This window comes from Neodiprion pinetum, chromosome 1, assembly GCF_021155775.2.
Source record: "Neodiprion pinetum isolate iyNeoPine1 chromosome 1, iyNeoPine1.2, whole genome shotgun sequence".
Taxonomy (NCBI): Eukaryota; Metazoa; Arthropoda; class Insecta; order Hymenoptera; family Diprionidae; genus Neodiprion; species Neodiprion pinetum.
In genome coordinates this window covers 12,057,898-12,080,241 of record NC_060232.1, presented here as the reverse complement: position 1 = coordinate 12,080,241, position 22,344 = coordinate 12,057,898, and the positions used below count along the sequence as shown (strand labels likewise).

Sequence of the window (22,344 nt, the reverse complement as noted above, 5' to 3'; positions counted from 1 at the left end):
GGAATTGGTAGCAAAGAAGGAAAAAAAAGTTCGGAGAAAAATGCAAAAAGAAGAAGAGGGCGCTACAGGAACGGGAAGAACACGAGATTCAGCGAATGAGAAATGAAACCTAACTGCGGGATTACATCGAGAGACGCAAAAGGAGCAGATCAGGAATCTCAAAGAGCGTGAAGATGAGGAAAAGGAGAGCGCGCTTTATGCAGCTGTAAGAAAAGGTAACGCCACGCCAGAAAGACCCGCAGGGACAGCGGGTGAGCACAGAGAAATAGGATAACAGGAGGACGGAAATACAAGAGCGGAAATCCGACCAGGAAAGCTCCAGGCAAAGACGGGTTGGAAAACGAAGTCTGGATTTAGGAAAAGATATAAGGAAAATACGAAGAACTGTAGAGGAATCAAGATGTTAAATACGGCATACAAGATAAAAGTATGCAATGGTGCTAGAGGAAAGACTGAAAGTGGAGCTGAAGGAAAAGAATAATATTCCCGTAACCCAAGCTGGCTTCAGGAGAGGAAACAGCACGATATAAAATACCTTTATGCAAAATTGTTGCATAAGCAGGCTGCTAACGAGGGCGGGAAAATATGTGCCTTCTTCGTGTACCTGAGTGGAACATTTGAGAAGGTGTTAGAGAGAGAACATACGAGCTTTGCAACTGAGAGATGAGAGATTGGTCGCAAGCTCGTAGAAAGAATGCCAGAAGACAAGATACGTAGTCGGAGTAAACGGACATTCGTTGAGTAAGACTTGACACCGAAAGGAGTAAGTTAACGCTCTTTGCTCTCTGCACGGCGGACTTTTCTTAGTGGGAGGATTGAGGAAAAGCCAGACAGGAGGAGTCGTAATCGAAAAAGAAATGATGTGAACTCTGATGTCCGGATTTCCTGGTGCTAACACGTGAGACACTGGGAGAGTTCAGAGAAGTGACAAGCAGATTCGGAAGCAACTTAGTAAAGTAGGTGAAGCTGTCACTAAACGCGTAGAAATCTCAAGTCGTGGTATTCGAGAAAGGCAGGGGCAAGAAAGGAAAGAAGAATTCAAGTGGAAGAATTGAGTCAAAGAGTACGTGAATGGCTTACATTTACGATTAAACGAAGGCTGCAAAACACACGTAAGAGAAGCCAAGGTCAAGATGACAACTTAGTGATGGCGAAGTAATGGAATATGTTACGAAAATGGATCAAGAAACACTAGAACACCTCGCGAGGAACTGAAAAGAGTAGGTACTCATAGAATGGACAAGCCCTTGGAGTCAATACTAGACGAGGAGGTAAATTGATGAGGATGGTGCTAAAGCAAAAAACAACATCGCGTAAAGGAGCCTAAAATGAATAAAGTACAACAAACGCAGGGTGCAAGCAATGTATTTTAAACAGAACAATGATATATATTCATAAAAGCTAATGTTGATACTACAGTTGAACAGACCAGTTTTGTTTTCAACTGTGTTTATTTAGTTTGAATTTTGTGGCATGCCGCAGTATTTGTATTTAATAGCTCTTTGTTTTCCTAATTTCTTATTTCAAGAATTCTGCGGTAATACGTTCATTCTTCAACAGAGACGGTACCACGTGAAACACGTGTAAACACTTTAAAGGCCTCCATTTATTCAGGTACGTATGACAGCAGGTCAACTTTCTAGCAAGTTTATACGCAACTAAAATTCACTTGCTTCTAGCAGTTTATTTTGCTGATCACCGAGCAGCATTCCCAAGGAAAAAAACTAACTTCGTGCGAATAGCTGAATGTTGTTACTGCAATATTCAACAAGGTTCTCATCGCAAATTAATCGAACAACTTCGAGCTGCGCTGCACTGGAAACTTAATTTACCAAGCAGCTAAGCGAAAGATTCCTCACACTTTTCCACTGTGTCTGTATGACTGTGTCTTGGGAATTTCAGTCTGGACTCTGCACCTACGCATATGAAAAGCTCCTGTAATTGGTTACGCGGAATTTGAGTCACGCGAGGAAAGTACGGAAAATTGGGACTCGTCCAAGAATGTTTCGTGTAAATTTCATAACAGATTGGTGCAATTTATGGCATTGCGTTTTACGGGAGAGAAAACGACTGATTAGAACGCTTTAGTCACTTTACTTCACTGGCTGAAATGGAATAATAATGCGGATGTTTCCAAGTACTCTTTAAGCTAATAATAAAATCAATAAATACGTCCACGATGACTACCTGTATGTGATGAAACGATCGAGTTGCACGTAACTGAAGTAGTGCTAAAATAAAAATAGTACAAAATAAGAAATAGAAATGAAATATAAAAAGATCTTTCGCAGGTAAAAAGGTGCCGTATAGAAGGAAGTTGCATAGAAGTCAGTTGGGTAATTCCTGGGACAAAGAAAATTCCTTTCTCTTCGTTCCGACAAAATTTCCCACAAATAGAATCATCTGACCTGAATCAGTTTGGACGTAAACGTTACATCGACTGAGCAATTTTATTTTATACTTATCGAACGATCGGGCCGAACGGTCTGAATAGTTTCATGATGTTGAAATTGTGATCTTTTACTGCAATGTCGAGTGTAAGGAAAATTATGGGTTTGGAAGGCGAATCTAGTCACGCGGAAAGAAGCGTAGTGCGCTACGTTAAAGAGACAATAGATGTGGTAGAAAAATATCAAAACGATTGCTGCATCATGCTGATAGCAACTGATGAAAGGTTACAATTTATAGTGGATCTCTATAAATTGGGGGATCTTCTGGGATATAAAGGTCAATGAGATGAAACAATTACTAAATACAAAGGAAAGATATTACAGACCATGCTTTAAAAGTTACCTAAAATGTTTGACCTAGTTACGCTCTGTAGAAAACGTGTCGTTGACCTTCATATCCAAGAAAATCCCTCAATTCATCACAATCGAGATTAAGAAACCATTCTTCAGTAGATCCCTATCTCGTTGGAAAAAGAACTCTTTCGACTTCTGGATCGTAAGCCTGGCGTTACGTACCTGTATTTTTCGCCGTTGCTCTATCTTCATTGCTTCCAATTTTAGGCGGCGGGCCGTTACGCCGAATATAAGAGCAAGTTTGGAATGACATTTGGTAAATTGGGATCGGATCGACTCCAGAGAAGGAAATGGAGTTTGGTTCACCTACCCTCCATCATCGTTGGGAAGGTACTGTGAAACGTAGATAGCTCACCCTTCCTTCAATCCGCTTCTCGCAACCCCATCGTGTGTGAAAAACGTTCTGGCCAACTTTCCTGTGGAGTCTTTAGGTGTGAGAATATTTAGATCAACGTTTCCAAAGGAATGAAAGGAAAGTGCAAATTCCATGGACGGCATCTTAAGTTTTTGAATAATTTTTTATATATTTGAAAATGCATTGAGAAAAATTTGATCGCAGCCACATTGAATAAGAGATAATTATGATGACAAAATAGATAATGAAAATATCGTAAAAATCGTTAAATCATTCTTTTTTCGAAATTTCAACCTCACTCAAATAAATATCTTTTGTTCATCGCGCAGTATCTGAATATTTTTTTTTTTTGCTCAAATAACTGTTTCTTGAAAGTTATTCACAATCAGTTAATTTTCACCTCAAAATATTGAAAATTCAGTGAATTATGTATTTTTGAGTAGAATAATCCATTTTCTGGTATTTCGTTGTTTTATGAGTTTTCTTTCGCATTCAAAAGTTCATTTTTCTAAACATTACTAATTCGCCTTGAGATGTAACAGTTTAAAAGTATATGAACATTTTTTTCTGCCTGTTTGAATCGATATCTCCATTTCTACGCAATGATTTTTTATGTGTGGTCTCCAGCGACCCCACCGTGACACCAATATTGTACCCAAGACGTGTGCAGCGTTATGGTTGAAATGCATGTCACAAAATGCGACTGGAGAAGACAGTATTTCAAAATTTACTGAAAAAGATAACATCTTACCAGGATACATCTTCCTTCTTCGAAATTAAGTTTAAAACATTACGCATTGTCAGTATCAGTTCATTCAAAAACTTGCATGTGCCATAATAATTAGATAATTTGAACACACGATGCTTTGGATGTTTTGTTGTATAAAGGATCATTTTGATCCTAGCTAAAATGCAAATACGTACGTACTTGCAATGTTCAGAACAATACCTACCCCTTAGTTACGGTGATCAAGACCAATTCTTTGATCCTCTTTTTATGATCACGGATGCAGGTGTCACACACTGAAAAATAAAAGTTATCGAACCAACCAACCAATTTTTTTAACTTTCAGTTTATTTGGTTCGAATAGTTTTTTAGTCAGAAAAATCACTTTTTAATTGAAACAATAATATTGATGCATTGATTTGAATGTTACGCATGTAATGTTTCGAGTTTAATGTATTTCAAACCAGAATATATTTATGTCATAGGGTTAATCTGGAAATTTCGGAACGAAAACTTCGCTTGAATCAACAAACCTCATTTCATTCGTGAAAGTATAGTGCTTTAACTGCTGAACGTATCGATTCGAAAGTAGCGAGAGATTGGAAACAATAATCCCACGCCTGCTGAAATATTAACGTTATTGCCGGATAGTATATTTGGCTCAATGTGATGTTTGACCGACATAATCAATGATAACTGTGATCAAAGAATTGTGTAATATGTTGAAACAAGAATTTTTTTCACAAGACAGGTTTTGATATTCATTTAAGAAAATTATTTTCTTCATGATATTATACAGCTACTTCAAACAAAACAGTTTGAAACAATCATGTGTAGTTAAAAATTACAAACATATACTTGAAATTGATTTCAAGAACACTTGATACCATTGCATACGCGATTGCAATAAACGAATCATTGTTTCTACGAAATGAACATTATTTCATCGAAATAAAATTTTTCTTTATTCGATAGTCTTCTGATGTTTTGATGTGCATGTTTCACATTTTCAACTAAAATGATAGTTCATTCGAAGTAGTACCAATTTCGGTCACTAGACGGCAAGCTTTCCCGTTTGAAAAGTAGACCCAAAGATGTTTATATACCCGAATTCTTCGCATCACGTTGGTCTAGATTCATACGCGAATCGGCCAACTACAAGTGATGTGATATGTTGGGTTATAGTTTTGACATCTCAACTATGTTTCACAAAAACTATTTTGGTGTGACGCTAATACACTTGATTGGCGGCAGACAATAATAATAGCATACCGTATTGAATAATAAAAAAAAAACATGTTTAACCAGCAACTTTATACGCAACATTTACATATCTCAGAGCAGTACATTACCTGATCGCAGAACTGGCATAATCGACACTAATACTAAATAAAGCATTGAATTATTTAAATACAATTGTAATCCAAATACGGGGCTAGTCGTTGTGATTTCAGTTTTTTTTTTTGTAAAATGCCGTATCTTCTTTGATGGGAAGAATAATATCCAATTGGTCCTTGTAAACATTATTTGAGTGAAGCCGTGCAGCGTTTGGATAAAAATATCAAACCAGAAGAGCAACTGGGTGATTTATGTCGCTCAATATCTGTTTAATTCATTGAAATAATTTTTTGCTGGACCTAAGGACTGATTTTTAAAATTAAAAACTATGTAAATTGTCGCTTTGAATAAATGTGCTCTCAGGACTATACAAACGCATGGATGATTTGGATCAATTAATATTTATTAAATACAATAACTTTTTCTACTCATTGTCAGTGCATGGGTTAGTTATCGTTGGTGCGATGAAACAAACTACAACTTCACTTCGTATAATACAGGTGATAATATTCATACCTTGGAGATCGACGCGAGTAATTCTAACAAAGTTTCGCACCACATTGACCAATGACAGTGTTTTGCTGTGGCTATGATGTAAGTATATTATCTATCATTGTATTATTCCTCGTGGGAAATTAATGTACCAATGAAATATATTCACAGACCGGAATTGTATCTCTCGGTTTTAGAATTTCAAACGACTCGATGCTACAGCTTTATTATCGCGAAAAAGTTTTGTCATCTCATTGTCGACTTTGTTCTACGGTAAATTCATGCATATCATTTTTATTTTTCTTTCAATTGCTTGCACGTACTCCAGCTAATTTAGAGAAGACATGTGAATAACAAACATCAGATGGGAGGTTATGTTGTTTACTCTGATAATGCGAGAATCTCGCCCTTTTCTGCTTGCCTCTGCGACGCCGTTACCCTTGGTTACTCACGCTCTTAACTGATCCCGAGCATGCCTCATGATTCAACGTAATGGAACGACGAAGCCGGAAGCGGCTCAGCGGTTTGTAAGATAGACGTAGGGTATAAAGTGGGAGGAAGGGACTCGCGCACCGGAGAGGAAAATCTTCGAGTAGCAGACGTTTTCCTTCTATCCATCCTCTTCAACTACTTTTTCCCCCCTGGTGTTTGGTTTTTGTTTTTTTTTTTTTTTTTGCTTCTTCTTTTTTGTCTGGTACCGAACAAGCGGGCGTGCAGCATTACCGAGCGAGTAAATATCCAAGGGTATTAAAAATCGATTAAGAGGTCACTCGTGTCTCCTATAATATTAGTTCATCTTTCTTAGCCCTTTTAGTGCTTGACGTAACTTATTCTGCGAAAAAATATTGGCCGCTGCAGTATGTAAGACGTCTGTGTCACGGTCCGAAAAAATTTCCATGGCGTGAATAATTTAATGAATAAAGAAAACTTGAATGTAAGTTTCTCACTTAATTTCAATAACTTTTTCGTTGAAATAAAACTTTTCACAAGAAACGATTTTATTTTACGGTAAATTAGGTGAAACCAAATGAGGTTTGTTATCAGCGAAATTTAAAAAAAAATTTTCACGACAGTTTGGAAACTAACTGATTTTGTTTGAAATTTGTTCGGTTTTTAGTTACAAGGAACAGCATTCGGATATGACGAAAGCTCAGCTCTTTTGTTTTTTTTGTTTTTTTTTTGCCGATCGTGATAACTTTTCTATCTTTCTACATTGAGTTCCAAATTCAACGCAGAATAATCGAGGTCAGATTTTCTTTGTGAATCTAAAGTGCACAAATCTAGTTCATCGTTGATTTAAAAATGTTATTCTAATTATTTCCTTTGAAATATAGTCTGTTTCACCATTTTATAGTTCTTAAATTTTTTTTTTAATACGCATGCGGAGTCACGATTCACTTTTTACGAAACGTCACAAATTGCAGAAGCTTTCATTACGTTTCAGGATAAAACTTTCGACAGAAGCTGACAGATGATTAAGACACAAGTCTTGTCGTTATACACTCAAAATTTAACATTCGGAGGAAACAGCCAGAAATTTTCTGAATTTGTCGACAAACCCTCAATTTTGTGAACTGGACCCTTATTTTTAGGGGGATTTAACTTAAACTTTGCGGGTCACACCTAAAATTTGAAATTGAATCCTCGGCAATCGAGGGTTAATCACCATGGCAATTGACAACAATTGATTCAACTTAGAGTTGAAGGGTACATTTGACTTTGAAGGTAGACCCTCAAATTTGACGACGTATCATCAACACGGTTAGCGACTCTCAACTCCGAGAATAACTTCCGAATCTCGTTTAGGGTAATATTACATCGTTTAGCATACCGTCGTTGTTTATGCATAATTTATTATACGTGTACCTTACGCAATAATGGTGATGTATTGTATTGTATAAATTCTCAATGTCTAATTTCGCATGTATTATAACACTCGAATCATACAGCGTGCAGAAACCTCGAAGGATAAATCTTCAATTTTGAGGTAGACTCCTCATCCTGGGGGTTAACCCTGATCTCGAGGGTTAATTTCGGTGCGAAGTCACGGGTGAAACTCCGGGCTTTTATGGTAAGCGTATACATTGCATACATAATTAGTTATCGAGAATTTACACAACGTTCAACACATTACTGTCATTGAATAAAATACGCGTATTATTGATAAATATAAAGACATGATACGAAACTGTTTAATATCGTGTTCAAGTTTATGGTTATTTCAGTTCAGGATGCACAGTTATTTCTTTCACATGGGGACAGTTGTAACGCAAGCATGGGGGAAAAGGTGTTTCGAGTTAATTGCAAATTTCGGGAGTTAAAAGGTCGATTAAACATCTTACTACCTGTTTTGTTAGAAATAATATGAATCCTCGTTGCTGTCGGATCAGCGTTCAATACTCTCAGTTGAACTTGAATGAATTCCATTCCGATGTAAGGGTATAACCCTCAACCCTTGACGTTCACCCTGAATGTTTCGAGTTACACGTTATTCAACGCTTGAATTTAAGGGTATACCCTCAAAGAGTGTGAGGTATTATCCTCAGAATCGAGAATAACTACCAACGTTAGAGATACACCCTTCAAATTCGAGGGATTGTTTTCAACCCTGAACAATAAATCCTCAGATATTGAGGGTTAACCTTCAAATCATGAAGATTAACCCTCGATTGTTGACGGTCTACCGCTAACTTTCGAGGATATTCGTCAAAGTTGAGAGTAAGCTTCCGTAATAGGGGTTACACCCTAAATATTGATAGCAAACCCCCGAAGCAGGGGGTAAACCCAAAAATCAGGAGTGTATTTTCGAAGCTGGGAGTTCGTGATGTTTTTTCCCCTAAAGGGTGACTCTTTAAGTTTGTTAAGACGACAAGACTAAACAATATTTATTCAGAAAGTTTTTATTCAACATTTCTACGAATTGCCAATATGTGTTCCGTTATTCGATTGGCAATATTGTTTTCTAAAAAATCATTACTCAATTATTGCAGACCTTGATCTGATTTCAATCGAAAATCCAACATCGACGATTATGAATTCGACTCACTTATGGCGACTTACGGCCGGATTGCACAGCTTTATGCATGTTCGCAGGTTATACAAACGAATATAACCGCAGGATTGGAATGACGAAAGACTCAATCAATATCTCAGTTAAAATTGAAGACTGAGGTAGACAATTTTCTCAATCGATCTGGCTTCATTCACACATGACACACCAACGTCTTTTCCGCACAATTTAGATTCGTACTTTCACATTACTGTGGTAAATAATTAGAGAATTTTTAAAGGAACAATAATCCGAGAAAAATTTTTGAGAGTCACACCTCTTGAAATATCTCGTTCGAATCAAGTGCCTTTATTTTCAAGGGTATATGACAGATTTTGCAAACGTGTTTCCTATAAATATTAAAAAATCATGTATACGTATTAAGGTGGTTTAAAAAAACAGTTTACGAATATTCTAACTTTTAAGGAAAAATTTAATTTTCTCATGTTATGTTCTCATGAATGAGGAATAAAAATTAAAAGAGCGAACTATCAGACTTGAGCTATAGAGCTTATCTTTTGAGAGGATCTTTTTTTCATAAGCACCAAGATTTGGGAAGGGGGTGCAAACGAAAAAAACAACTTTTTCTTGGAACCACCTAAATATGTATAACGATGTATACACACTTATATTTTACATTTCAAGAAAGTGCCTGCTGATTAAATAAAGCGTGGAAATTGATCATTGATAGAATACACCCAAATATTTCCCAAACATCTCTACATCACGTAGGTATATCGAAGCTCCCTTGAATGTATTCTCTGACAATTTTTATTCATTATCCTTACTTCCGTAAATATGTTTACAACAACGCCACGGTGATTGATCAATTTATGCATTCAAAAGCAAATATGGGGCAGATTTTTGTCATTCGGCATTCAAACAAGGTCCTTGATTTGCTCTTGTAGTTATCAAATAATAATCCCGAGGGAAAATCTGCTGAAAATCGCAGAAAGCTCGACCAACCAGACGGAAGTAATCAGACCTTGATAACATTGTTTCTTCGATCACTTACTTTCAGGAAAGACGATCTTCATTATTCTCCGTGATGCAAAATGGAAGTAAAATAAAAATAAAAGAAAAAAAAATAAATGATGAAAAAAATTCCATCTTCTGCTCGTACAGTTGAACGAAAATAAGAAAATCAAAGGAGAAACTTATACTGTGATGACTTGCTAAGACAATTGCCTAATTATCTGCTCACCAGCCGTTCAAATAGTCGGCAAAGCACCTTAATTTTCGCATAATTGTTAAAGCTGAAGAGCAGTTTTAAGCAACGTAAATAGCTGCAGGATTATTTCACTCGAAAGTTTTGTCATTTTGAACACTCGACAGTCCGAGGCTGTTTTCCTTCGGAGTAATAAAAGGCTTTAATTACGAGAATTAAATATCAAAAATAATCCTGCACAAACACTGTCCATAAAATATGATGTTCAATTGTGGAACGCGGTGAAAATAACAAAGTAAGTCTGTCTGCGCAGACATTGGCAGAAATAATGCATAAATTCAAGGAGATATTTATTTCAATTAGGTTGAGCCGCTGACTTATTGTTTTGAAAAAAACATTCTTTCGTTTCGATAAAGTGAAATTTTGGTTTCAGGTCAATTTTTATCATAAAAAATCATTATACGTTTACGAAAGACTTTTGACGGGCATTATATATATTTTCTTGGATTTTTTTCAGTATGAAATATCGTTGAAAAATGTATAGTAATTGCACGGCTTTGAAGAAATCATGACAACGTTTGTCCAATTTTTTTCATCGCCATGCTATTGTGAATATATCCACAGTAATTGCAATCAACGTCAATTGCCTTCAATTTTGGTTTTTTGAAACTCCGGTGAGGATTTTACCAATTGAAATTTCAATGGAAGATTTACAGAGTTGATTACATACAAACTTAAATTCGACAACTGCTTCGTTCAATCAACGTTTAAAATCACTCAATACATTTATGAAGATTGACAGTTTAGAATTTTTTAAAGCTGAATCTGAAATTTTGGTGGACCACGGTTAGGAGACCAGGATTTCTATCTTTCCTTTTTCAAGGCCAAAGCCAAAAGTTGTTCGTATGATTATCGAGTAATAAAATATCGACGGCAAGAGTAAATAAATCTGATTATTTATTTAGTAAATAAATCTGAGCCCATCAGCTGAATCTGCCAATAAACGGTGAAAGCACTAAACAATTAACCCGTCTCATAATTCGATCATTGACCAATAATTTCCCACAAAGAATTTGAAATCTACATAGTGAATATGTTGCAAATAATTCCGTCAGATGATACCTATCTATGTTTGTCATACAGACATATGTGGGGAATCTGAACTTACAGTAAGAAAATAAGCCTTTGGGTACTTCATTTTTTAAATAAAAATTTTTCCGATCTGCCGTAGTGAATGGCGTATTAATACAAGTCGAAGATACTAATTCGCAATTTCCAATTCCTCCAATAGCTTACCCGATCGTAAAAAAATTATCTAAAAATTGATCTTACTTTTGTCTGTAGAAAAAAACTATCACATAAAATGCAGCTTCCAAAATTGTATTTGCATCGTGTTCTTTAAACATCACACACTTTGGCAATTTCCATTCAAATTGAACAAGATACAATATTTTGTGTAAAATTTGATAAAAATAATATAGATTTAACCTTGACTTCACCCTCAGGTCGTTAGTTACGATAATTGGCAATATATATCCGAAGTGCCTGACTTTAAAGGAATTCTATTCCAAAGTATACAACTACTGTGGGATCACAAATTGCTGCTCGCAGTGGAGTCTGAAGGCTGTAAAGGTGGTCGACCGTTTCGATTTTCCTCAACCGTAGATCCGCTGTTCAAAAGGGGTTCGTTGGTACCATTTTCTGCTGAGTCGAGGCCTTTTGATGGAGGAAATCCACTCTTTTCCGAATTCATTTGAGGAGATTTCTTCGTACCGTGAATAGTGCATCTAAAAATTATCAAGCATACGTAGATGAAATTGGTAGAGAAAGTGGCAACAAATACTTTCGCTTTATTGGACTATTCTCGACAAATCTTGACCCCACTTCCAATAAAAAAAAACAAGAAATATAAAAAAATAAAATCTTACCTAACCGAGGAAGGATGCTTGGAACTTCCGAGTTGCGTTAATTGTGTACTACCACCTGAGTTGCATTGACAAAGAGAATACGTGTTGAGCGTGATTGTGCGGTTTGACTGGTTCGCACGACCGAAGCAACAGCAGAGAAGCTCCTTGAAAGCGGTTCTGTATTTGGCGCTCATGACGTTGTAAAGGATGGGATTAACCGTAGCACTGAAGTAGTAGAGGATGCCACTGGTGACGAAGATCTGTTCCTTCATCTTATCGTAAAATTTCCAATTCTCCGCCACACCGTAGACGTAAAGAACACGCTGCGCGTGAAATGGTGCCCAGCAGAGGAAAAACGTAATGACAACAGCGCCTGCAAATAATGACACGTCAAATTTGAGATCAAAGCTCACACAGACTAGCCTAATTTGGCTTTCTCGACCGCTGTCGAGCTCTTCAGACACCCGCTCGCTTTCGAAAAGTTCAAATCTTTGCCAGAGGTAGAATCAATTCCACTTTGGTCTCGGAACGAAACGCCCCCCGGGAGGCTGTTTAACTCTCATCGTCAGCTAAACATCGTCACCCTGTTTCTCACACCCGCCAAGTCTCGCTATCTCGAGGGAAACCTTTGGTTTGCGTAAGCCGTGCATATAAAGTGTGAAGAGCGGATTTAACAGTAGCGATTTGGTATCCGTCACAATACACGATGCGTCTAAGACACGTTTTTTAGGATAGAGACATTCGGATTTTCATGGCAGATTAGCAGAAAATGCTTTTTTTCGTGCAAAAGTACGTACTTCGATCCTTTCAATATGAATTAAAGGGTTAAAAGACATAGATCGTACCTCAGAATTTGACTCAAAAACATCGTATCACAGAATTTCTTTCAACAACTTGTTATCTCCAACTAAGATTTTAATAATACATTTTTTTAATAAAAAATATATTGACGCTACTTTCCACAATGTGGTTCAGAATCGATCGTATGCTGAAAATTATTACGTGCTTGAAACACGTTCCATGCAATAAATTCCCAACTCAATGCCTGTGACATTCGCTTGGACCTAATCATCGTTATTGTTAAAAAAAATTACCGTTATTGTTACGTCGGTGTTGAATGTAGGAAGAAATCTCGCAAATGTACTGTGATCAGAGAAACTTTGTCAACTTTTCGGCCCTTGGTGTGAGCCCTTCGCGGAACATGTATTTATTTATTTAAGCATTTGGTACGAATTCAGATCATGACTTGTAAGGATTCAGATATTTACACTTCACGACATCGCCAATAATTATTAATATTCACATTGGCACATAACGATACAAAGGAGGAAACTAGTCATGTACCATCTTTTTAAAACAGTAAACTCGACCGAAGGAATCGATCATTGTCATTGCCAATTTTTAACAACGGGAATTCTCCAATCTCTCTTCCTCCGTCTCATCCAAATCTCCATCAGTGCTTCATTTGGGTTTAAGAATTCACAGGCAAAGGAATAGGGTACGTGGACTCGTTACAATATTACAAGTGGAAAAATCTGACAAAAAAATTAATGTTTATTTAATCGAACTGCATTTCGAAGATATCTTACGACGTATAAACTTTGATCTCAGGAGGATTCTTTAAATGTCGGTATTAACTGTTTACGATGGTGGTAAGAGATGCAATTTTTGTTCGCGAAACAGTTATAAAGATATTAGGTAACGTGACGAGGGTGTCACTGCTGTAACTGTAATACCATGTCTTTGAGAACTAGCCAGGATGCCACTGCCTTAAGACAGCGTGAATTACGAAATAATCTTACTCAGCATTCGGATGACGCCTCGGCGCGATTGGATCTGACGAACTTCACCGTGGACGACACCGTCGACATTTTGCCCAAGGGTACTTCTCGTGGTTTTACGAATCTGCAAGCCCATCGCGGTGTAAAGAACCAAAATCACGATCATTGGTACTAAGAAAAATATTGCGCAGCTCAGTTGGTAGATGGGAAAATCCGGCAGGAACAGCATGGCGCAGACGGCTGATTCTAGTAAAGGGTTGCGAGAACCTGAAAATAAGCAATGCGATTGATACCTTTAGTTATACCGGGACAATCTCTTGAACTTGAAAATCAACCGCGCATGCGCGAGTTTTATCGGCAGTTCGCACAGGCTTGCCATCCCGAGTTTCAGCTGTCAAACTGTTTCTGGCGACGATGTGCTTGATACGAATTTTTGAGGATAGATTCTCAAATAATTGAGATAGTGACTGGGAAAGGTTTGGGAAGCATTTGTCATTGGGTCGGAGAGTTGATTCTTCAAAGAACGGTCGGCATTTAATGCTTATGCTCTTTGAAAATTCAAACGTACACATTTTGCGTACGTTGGCCCGCCTGCATCGCAGACGTAAATATCGCTGTGGAAATATTTCGCCGACCAATGAGATTGAATTATTTGGCGCATGCGCGGTTGATTTTCAAGTACCAAGAGATTGTCCCGGTATAGCATTCGATGCTTGATAACGAGCTTATCAACTCGACGGCAGTATCGAAAAACGCGACATCTCAAATTGTGAAAGAAGAATGTGACATCTCGATCGAGATTAAATTTTTCATTGATACGGCACTGAAATCCAGGACACATGAATTATACGAAGCATTTTTTTCCGATGGAATCAATAATTGTTAAAATCATTTTTTTATTTACTCAGCATTCGTAACGAGGAACCAGAAATTTTCACATAAAATCGAACAAACAAATGTTCTTCAATTCTAATATGCTAATTACATTGAATTTTTCAATTTATGCAATGAACACAAAAATTACATACACTACGGAATTGGGATAATATTTACACAGAACCCTGCATTGGGTTTACAGAATGGTCAAAAACTTTCACGTAAAATCGAACTCACCATGAAGGTTAAACAGATGAGAAAATGATTGAAACAATTATTTAATCCATTGGAAAAAATGTTTCGTATACTTCACGCACCCTAAATTCCAGTGCCGTATCAATGAAAAATTTAATCCCGATCGAGATGTCACGTTCTTCGAGCACAATTTGAGATGTCACGAGTTGATAAGAATGTGTGTGACTCTGTGAATTTTTATTCAAAGGCATTTAGACGTTAGCATATATTGAAAAATTGACAACTTTCCACTTTCAATCCATAACAAGTTGGCAAACTGTGGACCATAAAAAAAAACCCCCGATGATAATAAGAAAAATGTATCAATTTTGAGTGAATCTTAAAATTCAAAATGATTTAACTCGAAAATGGAAGAATTACAGTTCTTTGAAAAAAAGCGTCCTAATAGGCAGAAGCTTTCCATAGAGTTTGGAATAAACGGAGGTCGGACACTGTTTTAACCGTTAAAATTTTCAGAAACCACCGAATAAACAGGTTTTTTGATTGCGCATTTTGTTTCCTTTGAGTTTGCCGATTTCGTTATTCATGTACTGATATTTTTTTTTCATCTGATCACTTTTAAAAAAATCCCATTTCGCGCTTGTGATATCGACAATTTTCCACCCACTCAACATGCGTGAAAAGCTAATTTTGAAAGGGACCGGGACCAAAAAATCACGTGTATTACGGACGGGGAAAGAATTTACGCGTGTGATTATATCCTTTTTTTTTTATTTTATAATTATATATGTTTATATAAAATATATTATATTTATACCTTTTATATTTTATCAACTTTCAGGGACTGCCATAATATTCTGCACATTACGACGTCAAAATTCACTCAAGAATGAAACTCTTCTACGATCTAAATTCCAGGGTTATATTGGATTGAAACTCGGACGTTGTCGATTTTCGAATATATTTAAACGGCTGCTAACGTCTCAAATAAAATTATACAAAAAATCGCACATACTCGTAACAAAGAACGACGTCATTTTACTAACAAGATTTGACTGATCCTGAGATTAGACGTGGAATGCGCCATACGCCAGCTATTGAATCAATGTTAAAAGCATACCAGACGTATTGTTGGCAACCTAATTTCGGAGAAAGCGAATGATACTTGATGTAGCCTCTTTTACAATTCATGAAATTCACTGCTCGAACAGAGTCATCCAATGAATTCGTACTTGACATTAAATTTAAAAGCTAAAGCTTGGAAGGATTTAATAAAGATCACGATGCACACGCTTGCCTGCTCTTGTTAAAGGTTATACGGGTATAGATTTTGTTTTACAAAGGTACAGAGATGTACACGATGAAGCACTGTTAATTTCGCAGTTCCTCATCGAGTAAAAATTTTTTATTTTGCATGAATACAGCACATCATATTCAGTGAAAGTATATACGTAGTTCGATTCATATTACCTGTCTTTATTTTCAAGCATAAGGCTCGAAAATTATCTTTGTTTTTTAGGCCGTCTAAACAGGGAAACCTCTCGAAATTCCTGATCGAAGAATTGAATAGCAATTGGACACGGTTTATTATCGTTTGAGTGTACTTTTTATCTCGACGACGATGATAGAAAAAAAAAATTTCACAAACCTCTATCATGTAAGAAAATCGCTTCTCATCCTGCATATCAGTATAATAAAGTCTGGACTTAACGATTTTTTGTAATATATTGCATCACGACAAACTGTTAAATATTTTTCTTGTTTTTACAAGATAACTGTTACCTAGACAGATGTTCAATTAGCAAACAAAATTGGCTTTTAAAGAGGGCTTATAGCCTAAAAATTTGTAAAAATAGTTTTTTCATGCTCATTATCACAGCTACATCTTTCAAGAATATTTTGGCTCAAAGCCAATGCAGGATTTCCAAAAATTTATTAAGTTTTGGACTCAGTGAAACAACGCACTATGTCCGCCTCAATAAAACTGAGTTCGAGGTTAGAAAGATCAGCCTATGAGAAAGCTGCGAATGCAGCGAAAGTAAAATCCTACTCGAATTCAAGGGGTTTCTATGATTACAGCAGATTTCAAAAGATTTCAAGGATTTTAAAAGATCTCTGAGTACTTCAAAAAATTTTGAGGTTTCAAAAATTTCAAAAGAATTCAAGGGATTTCAGAAGATTTCAGCACGACCTAAATTTCGCATGTGTCAGAACTTAAAAACCCTCAACTTTGTTATGCTATAAAGTTGTTGTTGTTGATGTTGCTGTTGCTGTCGTCGTAATCAATTTCGTGACTGCAATTCTTTAACTGTATAAATGTCCCGCGCTTTTTTGAAATCTTCTGTTATATAGTCTAGTCACTGTCTAAATTCACCGTAAATGGAATTATAATGACAGGCAGTTTAATTTTAGTAACATGTTACTTTTGGTACTACCAGAATTTCCCATCATCCTTAAAAGTCTGTTTTTGCTTTTTCTACTTTCTACCCAACAAATAACTCGTTGTACGATTATGCTTGTGACTAAAAAAGCTGCAAATCAATCTTCTATTCTCCGATGTTCCCCACAAAGCTTTCCTTTAACCAATTTTGAATTGCAGCGACAGATTTTGATATCGAGTTGTACTAATATTTTCATATTTAATACTTTCACACCGTTAAGCATAGATTTTCTTTCTCAAAACTACAAGTTTATCTAACGCATACTTTATTGTACACAATTTTAACTGTAGAGCTTTGCACACTCATCGAACGTTTTTTTTATGAATTTTGAACGCAATAATCTCACTGAGTATAATGCAAAGCCCAAAGATCGATATATTATCTAATTCCACGCACGGCTTGCATGGATGTATTTGAAAATACTAGGGGCTTCGTCCCTGCGCGCTTCTCGCCTCACTATTTCCTTATACAGTGTCTGTTAGAGAGGTGAATTTATTTGTGCTGATTTGATGACAGGTCTGCAACTGTTGATCGGTTGTTTCCGATCAACCCGACATTGCTATTGGCTCCCTATGCAGGTCTGCTCAGATTGTTTTCGTAAACGAATCCACTCACATGTACAAAACCCCCAATCCAATTGCATTTGGCGACTTATCTTGCTATAGTTATTATTTTCCCCATAGTAGAAGAAATTCATAACTTTGCTATAAGTAGAATTTCTATGGCTTCAGACAAATTAAAAACTCGTTATGATATTCGAGCCAGGGATATAAAAGTTAATCCCGGAGATTCTGTCTGGCTCTTTCAACCTCGAAGACAGAAAGGACGATGTCCGAAACTACAAAGGAACTGGGAAGGCCCTTACTTAGTGGTTAACCGGATCAAGGATTTACAGGATCCGAAAAAACCTATTTCTTCTCTGATATAACTCTCCGCGAGTTCTGTTTCATTACTTCTGCTGACATGTTTGCCAGTGTGATATATTTGAAACGATACTCAGTCTCACCTCTGCGTGTCGATCTTGAGTGCCATATACACGATACGCCAGCGCGCGAAAAAGACAATTCCCGTCGGGAATCATCTTGATAATTCTCGTTTGCATGTTTATTTCTTGCGTGTCAGAAACAGATACCTATAAAAATATTTGTCAAAGACTGTCATAAACAGCCGATGACAGCTGTCAAAGGAAGTTTTGTTTGCTAGATGCTTTTTGTTTCGTTTTCGGCATCTCACTCCACCGCCAACTTCATGCGTATGCTATTGTTATTATAATATTTTTTATACTATTGTTATTATAATCTTTTTTACCTGTTCATTTTTTCAGAACTTTTCTATTAGATAGAGAGAAGAGAAATGGTAGAATAAAAGATAAATAATGAAACACCAATTTGGTTCGATTTATGGCATCAGCAAGGAACTCCTTGTCAGCGGTTGATATTAATGTCTGACACTCAGAACGATCCTTTTGGATCTCTTAAGGTCGATGTACGTCATAACCAAGGTCACTCGACTCGAAGCTTTTCAAGGAGGCGAATAATAGTGTATTAAACGATGATTTGTGCCAACCTGGAGGATAATCCAAGTAGTTGATTTTCATGTAGACACCGAATGGAATTGCACAGATAATTCCCACGAGCCAAGCTGCCAGGATAAACCGAAGCGGTCTCTTCAGTCCGCTCATTGCGTGAAGGTGCAGGGGATGACAAATCGCTAGGTATCTTTCCATCGAGAAGGCCACGATTGTCAAAACCGATACGTAGGATGACCTGATGACAGTCGGATACGCGGATCAGTGATACAGTAGTTGTTATTCAAAATTTATACCTAGTAGAACATGGAACTTGTTTTTTTAGACACGCTAATTTTTTATACTTTCGAACGAATGCAGATCTTTCGAAAGAATTATTGAACTCTCGGTGAGTCTGTGAATCGGATCAACTGAGAGACTTACAAAATGAAATTTGCTGATGAAAACTTACAGACTTTATATTCGGGCGAACACGAGCCATATTACAGAAACTATTTATCGGTACTGTTTATATAGCGTTGGAAAGACTTTTCTAGAGAATTCAATTCAAATCAATTCATGATTCGTGTAAAGACAAACTTCCAAACACAGAGCTACTAGGTCTTTAAAGAAAGTATCCGATTCTCATACTGCACAGCAATGTGGCAGTGATTCAACGAAAAAGGTTTAAACTGATAAATATGACAAAGGGGCACGGATTGAAAAAAATTCCAAAGGGTCGTAGGCAGTGAGCTGAATATAAAAAAGTCTGTTTGAATACACGTTCCGGTATACATGCTAATGATTCTTTTGATGCCAACACGTGGAGATAGGATTTGTTGAATTTAAACCAAATGTGACGGTCAGGTATTGCAAAAATGTTTCTCAATTTTCATGAAAGAAATATGTCATTTGACTCAACATAAGAGTAATCGGAACTGCATAATCTGCGTCATCAAGCAAAGCCACATTCATATGAATTAACGAAGCACATATTTCACCCGTGGTGAAGTGAGCAATTTTTCGTTTGTTGGTACTTTATAATAATCAGATAACCAACTGCCTGATTATAAAAAATCTCGAATGCTAGCAGACTCAACCCTGAATCTACCATTATTGTGACTTACATCTCAGAAACGTAAGCTCTGAGCTTACATAATGCCAACCCAAGTGTCCAAGGATACTGCCGCCAAAATTGACTCAGCTCGTTAGGCAGGCCTGTAAACAGAAAAAAACATCTCCATTAGAAAGGTTTAATTTAAAAAAATGTACAGGTCATTCGATTTCATAATAATATTGACCTCGGTGAATTTTCCGTAACATCACGTAATTCTCAAATTTTTATCTCGAAAAAACTGTACGAAAATATAGTAAAGTTCAGTTAGTCAGCAGCGTAGTCCGTTTACTTTTGAAAAAAATTTAAATCTGCAGAATTACGTACAGAAAATTTCAGTGCACAGAGAATTATGAACGTTGGCTTTGAAAGAACGACTTTACTTATCAAAATCGGAAATTCATTGCACTTTGTATTTTTTTCTGAATTATCTGAAGGTTGAAATACAAAAGTACTGCAATTCGTTTGTGAATTTAGGCTGTAGAAAAATTCTTTCTACATCTTGACATATTGCGCAAGAACTGATAACAATGTTTAACTACGTCTTATTTGAATCTTCGAATACAAAAACTGCGCTCTTCTCAGTGGAAAATTGGAAATCAAAAAACGTAAGTGAAAGTGATGGTTTCCATTCACTCCGGTGTTTTCTCCAACATCCAAAGATTCCTGTAGTTATTGCAAGTAACGTATTTAACTGCATAGAAAAAGTTCACGAGCATCGGCTTAATCAAAATGAACCTTCTTCTGGCTCTTGCGAAAGACTCTATAAATAATATTTGAACGAACAATGTAATTAAGTCTCTTCAAGAATCTCTTGTTACCGAAGTTATTTCAAAGTAACTCCGCGCAAACCTACATAGCCACAGTCTTCCGTCATATACGTGAGATGAGGGAGCTAGGTACACTGCAAATGATACTTATAAACTTACTGATACTTAGAGTGTGCTTAAACATTTCAAAAGATGTCTTGGCCAATCCCTGATAAAAATGAGCGGATTTTAGCAAGTCTTATCGGTAAAAAACAGAAGAATGGGTTCCTGTTCACAGTAATCTTGTTTCATTCGTCCTCGATTGTGTGAATTTGATTACAAATATTCAAACGTAACAAATTACATTTTTTTAACGAGCAGAATATAATTTTTACTTATTATACAAAGCACCGTAATTCGAAGAAATATTGTCAACAAAGCCTCTCGTTCTTAATTGGACTAATTAACTACTTCATGGCCTTGCATCTTTCCACAGTGAAAATCCAACATTGGCTGTAAAGAAGTAATGAAAACAGTCGCGTTGCACTCAACAACTAGCCGTCTATGGTCGTGGATGCTACGCTATGTATATCGATTCACGGATAACAATTAATGAAATTCCATGGGCACAATACCGTTATGGAGGGAGCAGAGTCGGATTCAAACAGATACTTAATGAGGTTATTCAATTTGTCTCCACTTCAATCGTTGAACCAACCAGCCAAGTTCACTTGAATTTTGCCAGTTCCATTCCAACTACAGCTGGAATGGATCACTGTCTGTTCTGCCCTTTTCACTCAAGTGATCCTTAAGCATCTGCTACATTCTCATCGCATCGCTCACTCTTTCGGTCTGTGAAGGATACGAATACGGACTAAAACAATTAGGATGATAAATGATAAAGACGGCGATCGTTATAATTCGCATAGTTTCTCGCACTTCAGAAAACTTTAGTGACTCGGGATTTCGGACCTGAGTCGAAATTTTGATCCCACGGTAGATATATGCATGTAGTAAGTAAAGTCTTATTAAGTCGTTATTCAAAGCCTTGAGACCTACGTGCTCGATATTTATTTCTAATATGATCTTCGACATCCCACTACAACCTATTTTGGCCCTACATGTCCTACCTAATCCTTCTACTACTATTTACGACCTTAAAGACCTCGCGTATCGCAGAGCGTTTGGTCAACAAGTTTTTCTTCGAAATTCTGGCATAGTCCTGATTAACTTTTGCGTCTGCCGCCAGGGGCGCCGTAGTGCATTTTGTTTTCGCGTTTGAAAGTGTTCAATGGATTATTATAAGTTGCGCTAGAATATTGAGATTTCATGTCAGCTGAAAGTGGAATCAATCCCTCTGTGACGATAATACGTGATTGTAGAAGTGTGCGCGAAACTTCGCCCATAATGTTAGCTGATGTTGACCAATTGTGTGACTCGACGAGAAGACGCCTGACTGTTATAAACACAAATTTCATTCCTCGTAGTGGAGCAAAATTTAATACGTCATTTCTATAATTTTAAACTAATTTTTACACTAATCTTCGAAAACGAACATCTCACAGGAACGGTCTGACGATCGCACATCAGAAAAAACACTATAAGTGGATGTTACATCAATAACGGAACCTGTTGGATCAAACTTCATGCGTAAGTGATAAAACCGTTAATTTAATTTAAAAAACTGTTGAGAATAATTAGAAATTGTGAAACAAATTAAAATACAACAACCAATTGATACAAAGGAAGAAATTAACTAAAAGGGCGTGTTTCACTCTGTGTATGATTGTGCGAATGAATGTACGAGTGTGTAACTTTAAATGTAACGAAATCGATGATTT

General features: G+C 36.7%; 2 protein-coding genes across 25 annotated transcripts in view; one reads left to right on the top strand and one right to left on the bottom strand.

Annotated features, from left to right (window-relative positions):
• The first annotated feature begins 5,783 nt into the window (after positions 1 to 5,783).
• LOC124221706 (uncharacterized) overlaps positions 5,784 to 22,344 on the top strand; it is a 65,866-nt gene continuing 49,305 nt past the window's right edge. Inside the window, exon 1 of the mRNA XM_069134512.1 lies at positions 5,784 to 5,818. Coding sequence (XP_068990613.1) covers positions 5,814 to 5,818 — 5 coding nt within the window. The 5' untranslated portion in view covers positions 5,784 to 5,813. The remainder of the gene's footprint in view (positions 5,819 to 22,344) is intronic.
• The window catches only part of LOC124217858 (neuropeptides capa receptor-like), a 41,417-nt gene continuing 29,479 nt past the window's right edge, over positions 10,407 to 22,344 (bottom strand). For all 24 annotated transcript variants that reach the window (XM_069136668.1, XM_069136670.1, XM_069136634.1 and 21 more), the window contains 5 exons: positions 19,768 to 19,858; positions 18,700 to 18,899; positions 13,643 to 13,888; positions 11,862 to 12,213; positions 10,407 to 11,720 (listed from right to left, as the gene is read on the bottom strand). In XM_069136668.1, coding sequence (XP_068992769.1) covers positions 11,525 to 11,720; positions 11,862 to 12,213; positions 13,643 to 13,888; positions 18,700 to 18,899; positions 19,768 to 19,858 — 1,085 coding nt within the window. In that variant the 3' untranslated portion in view covers positions 10,407 to 11,524. The remainder of the gene's footprint in view (positions 11,721 to 11,861; positions 12,214 to 13,642; positions 13,889 to 18,699; positions 18,900 to 19,767; positions 19,859 to 22,344) is intronic.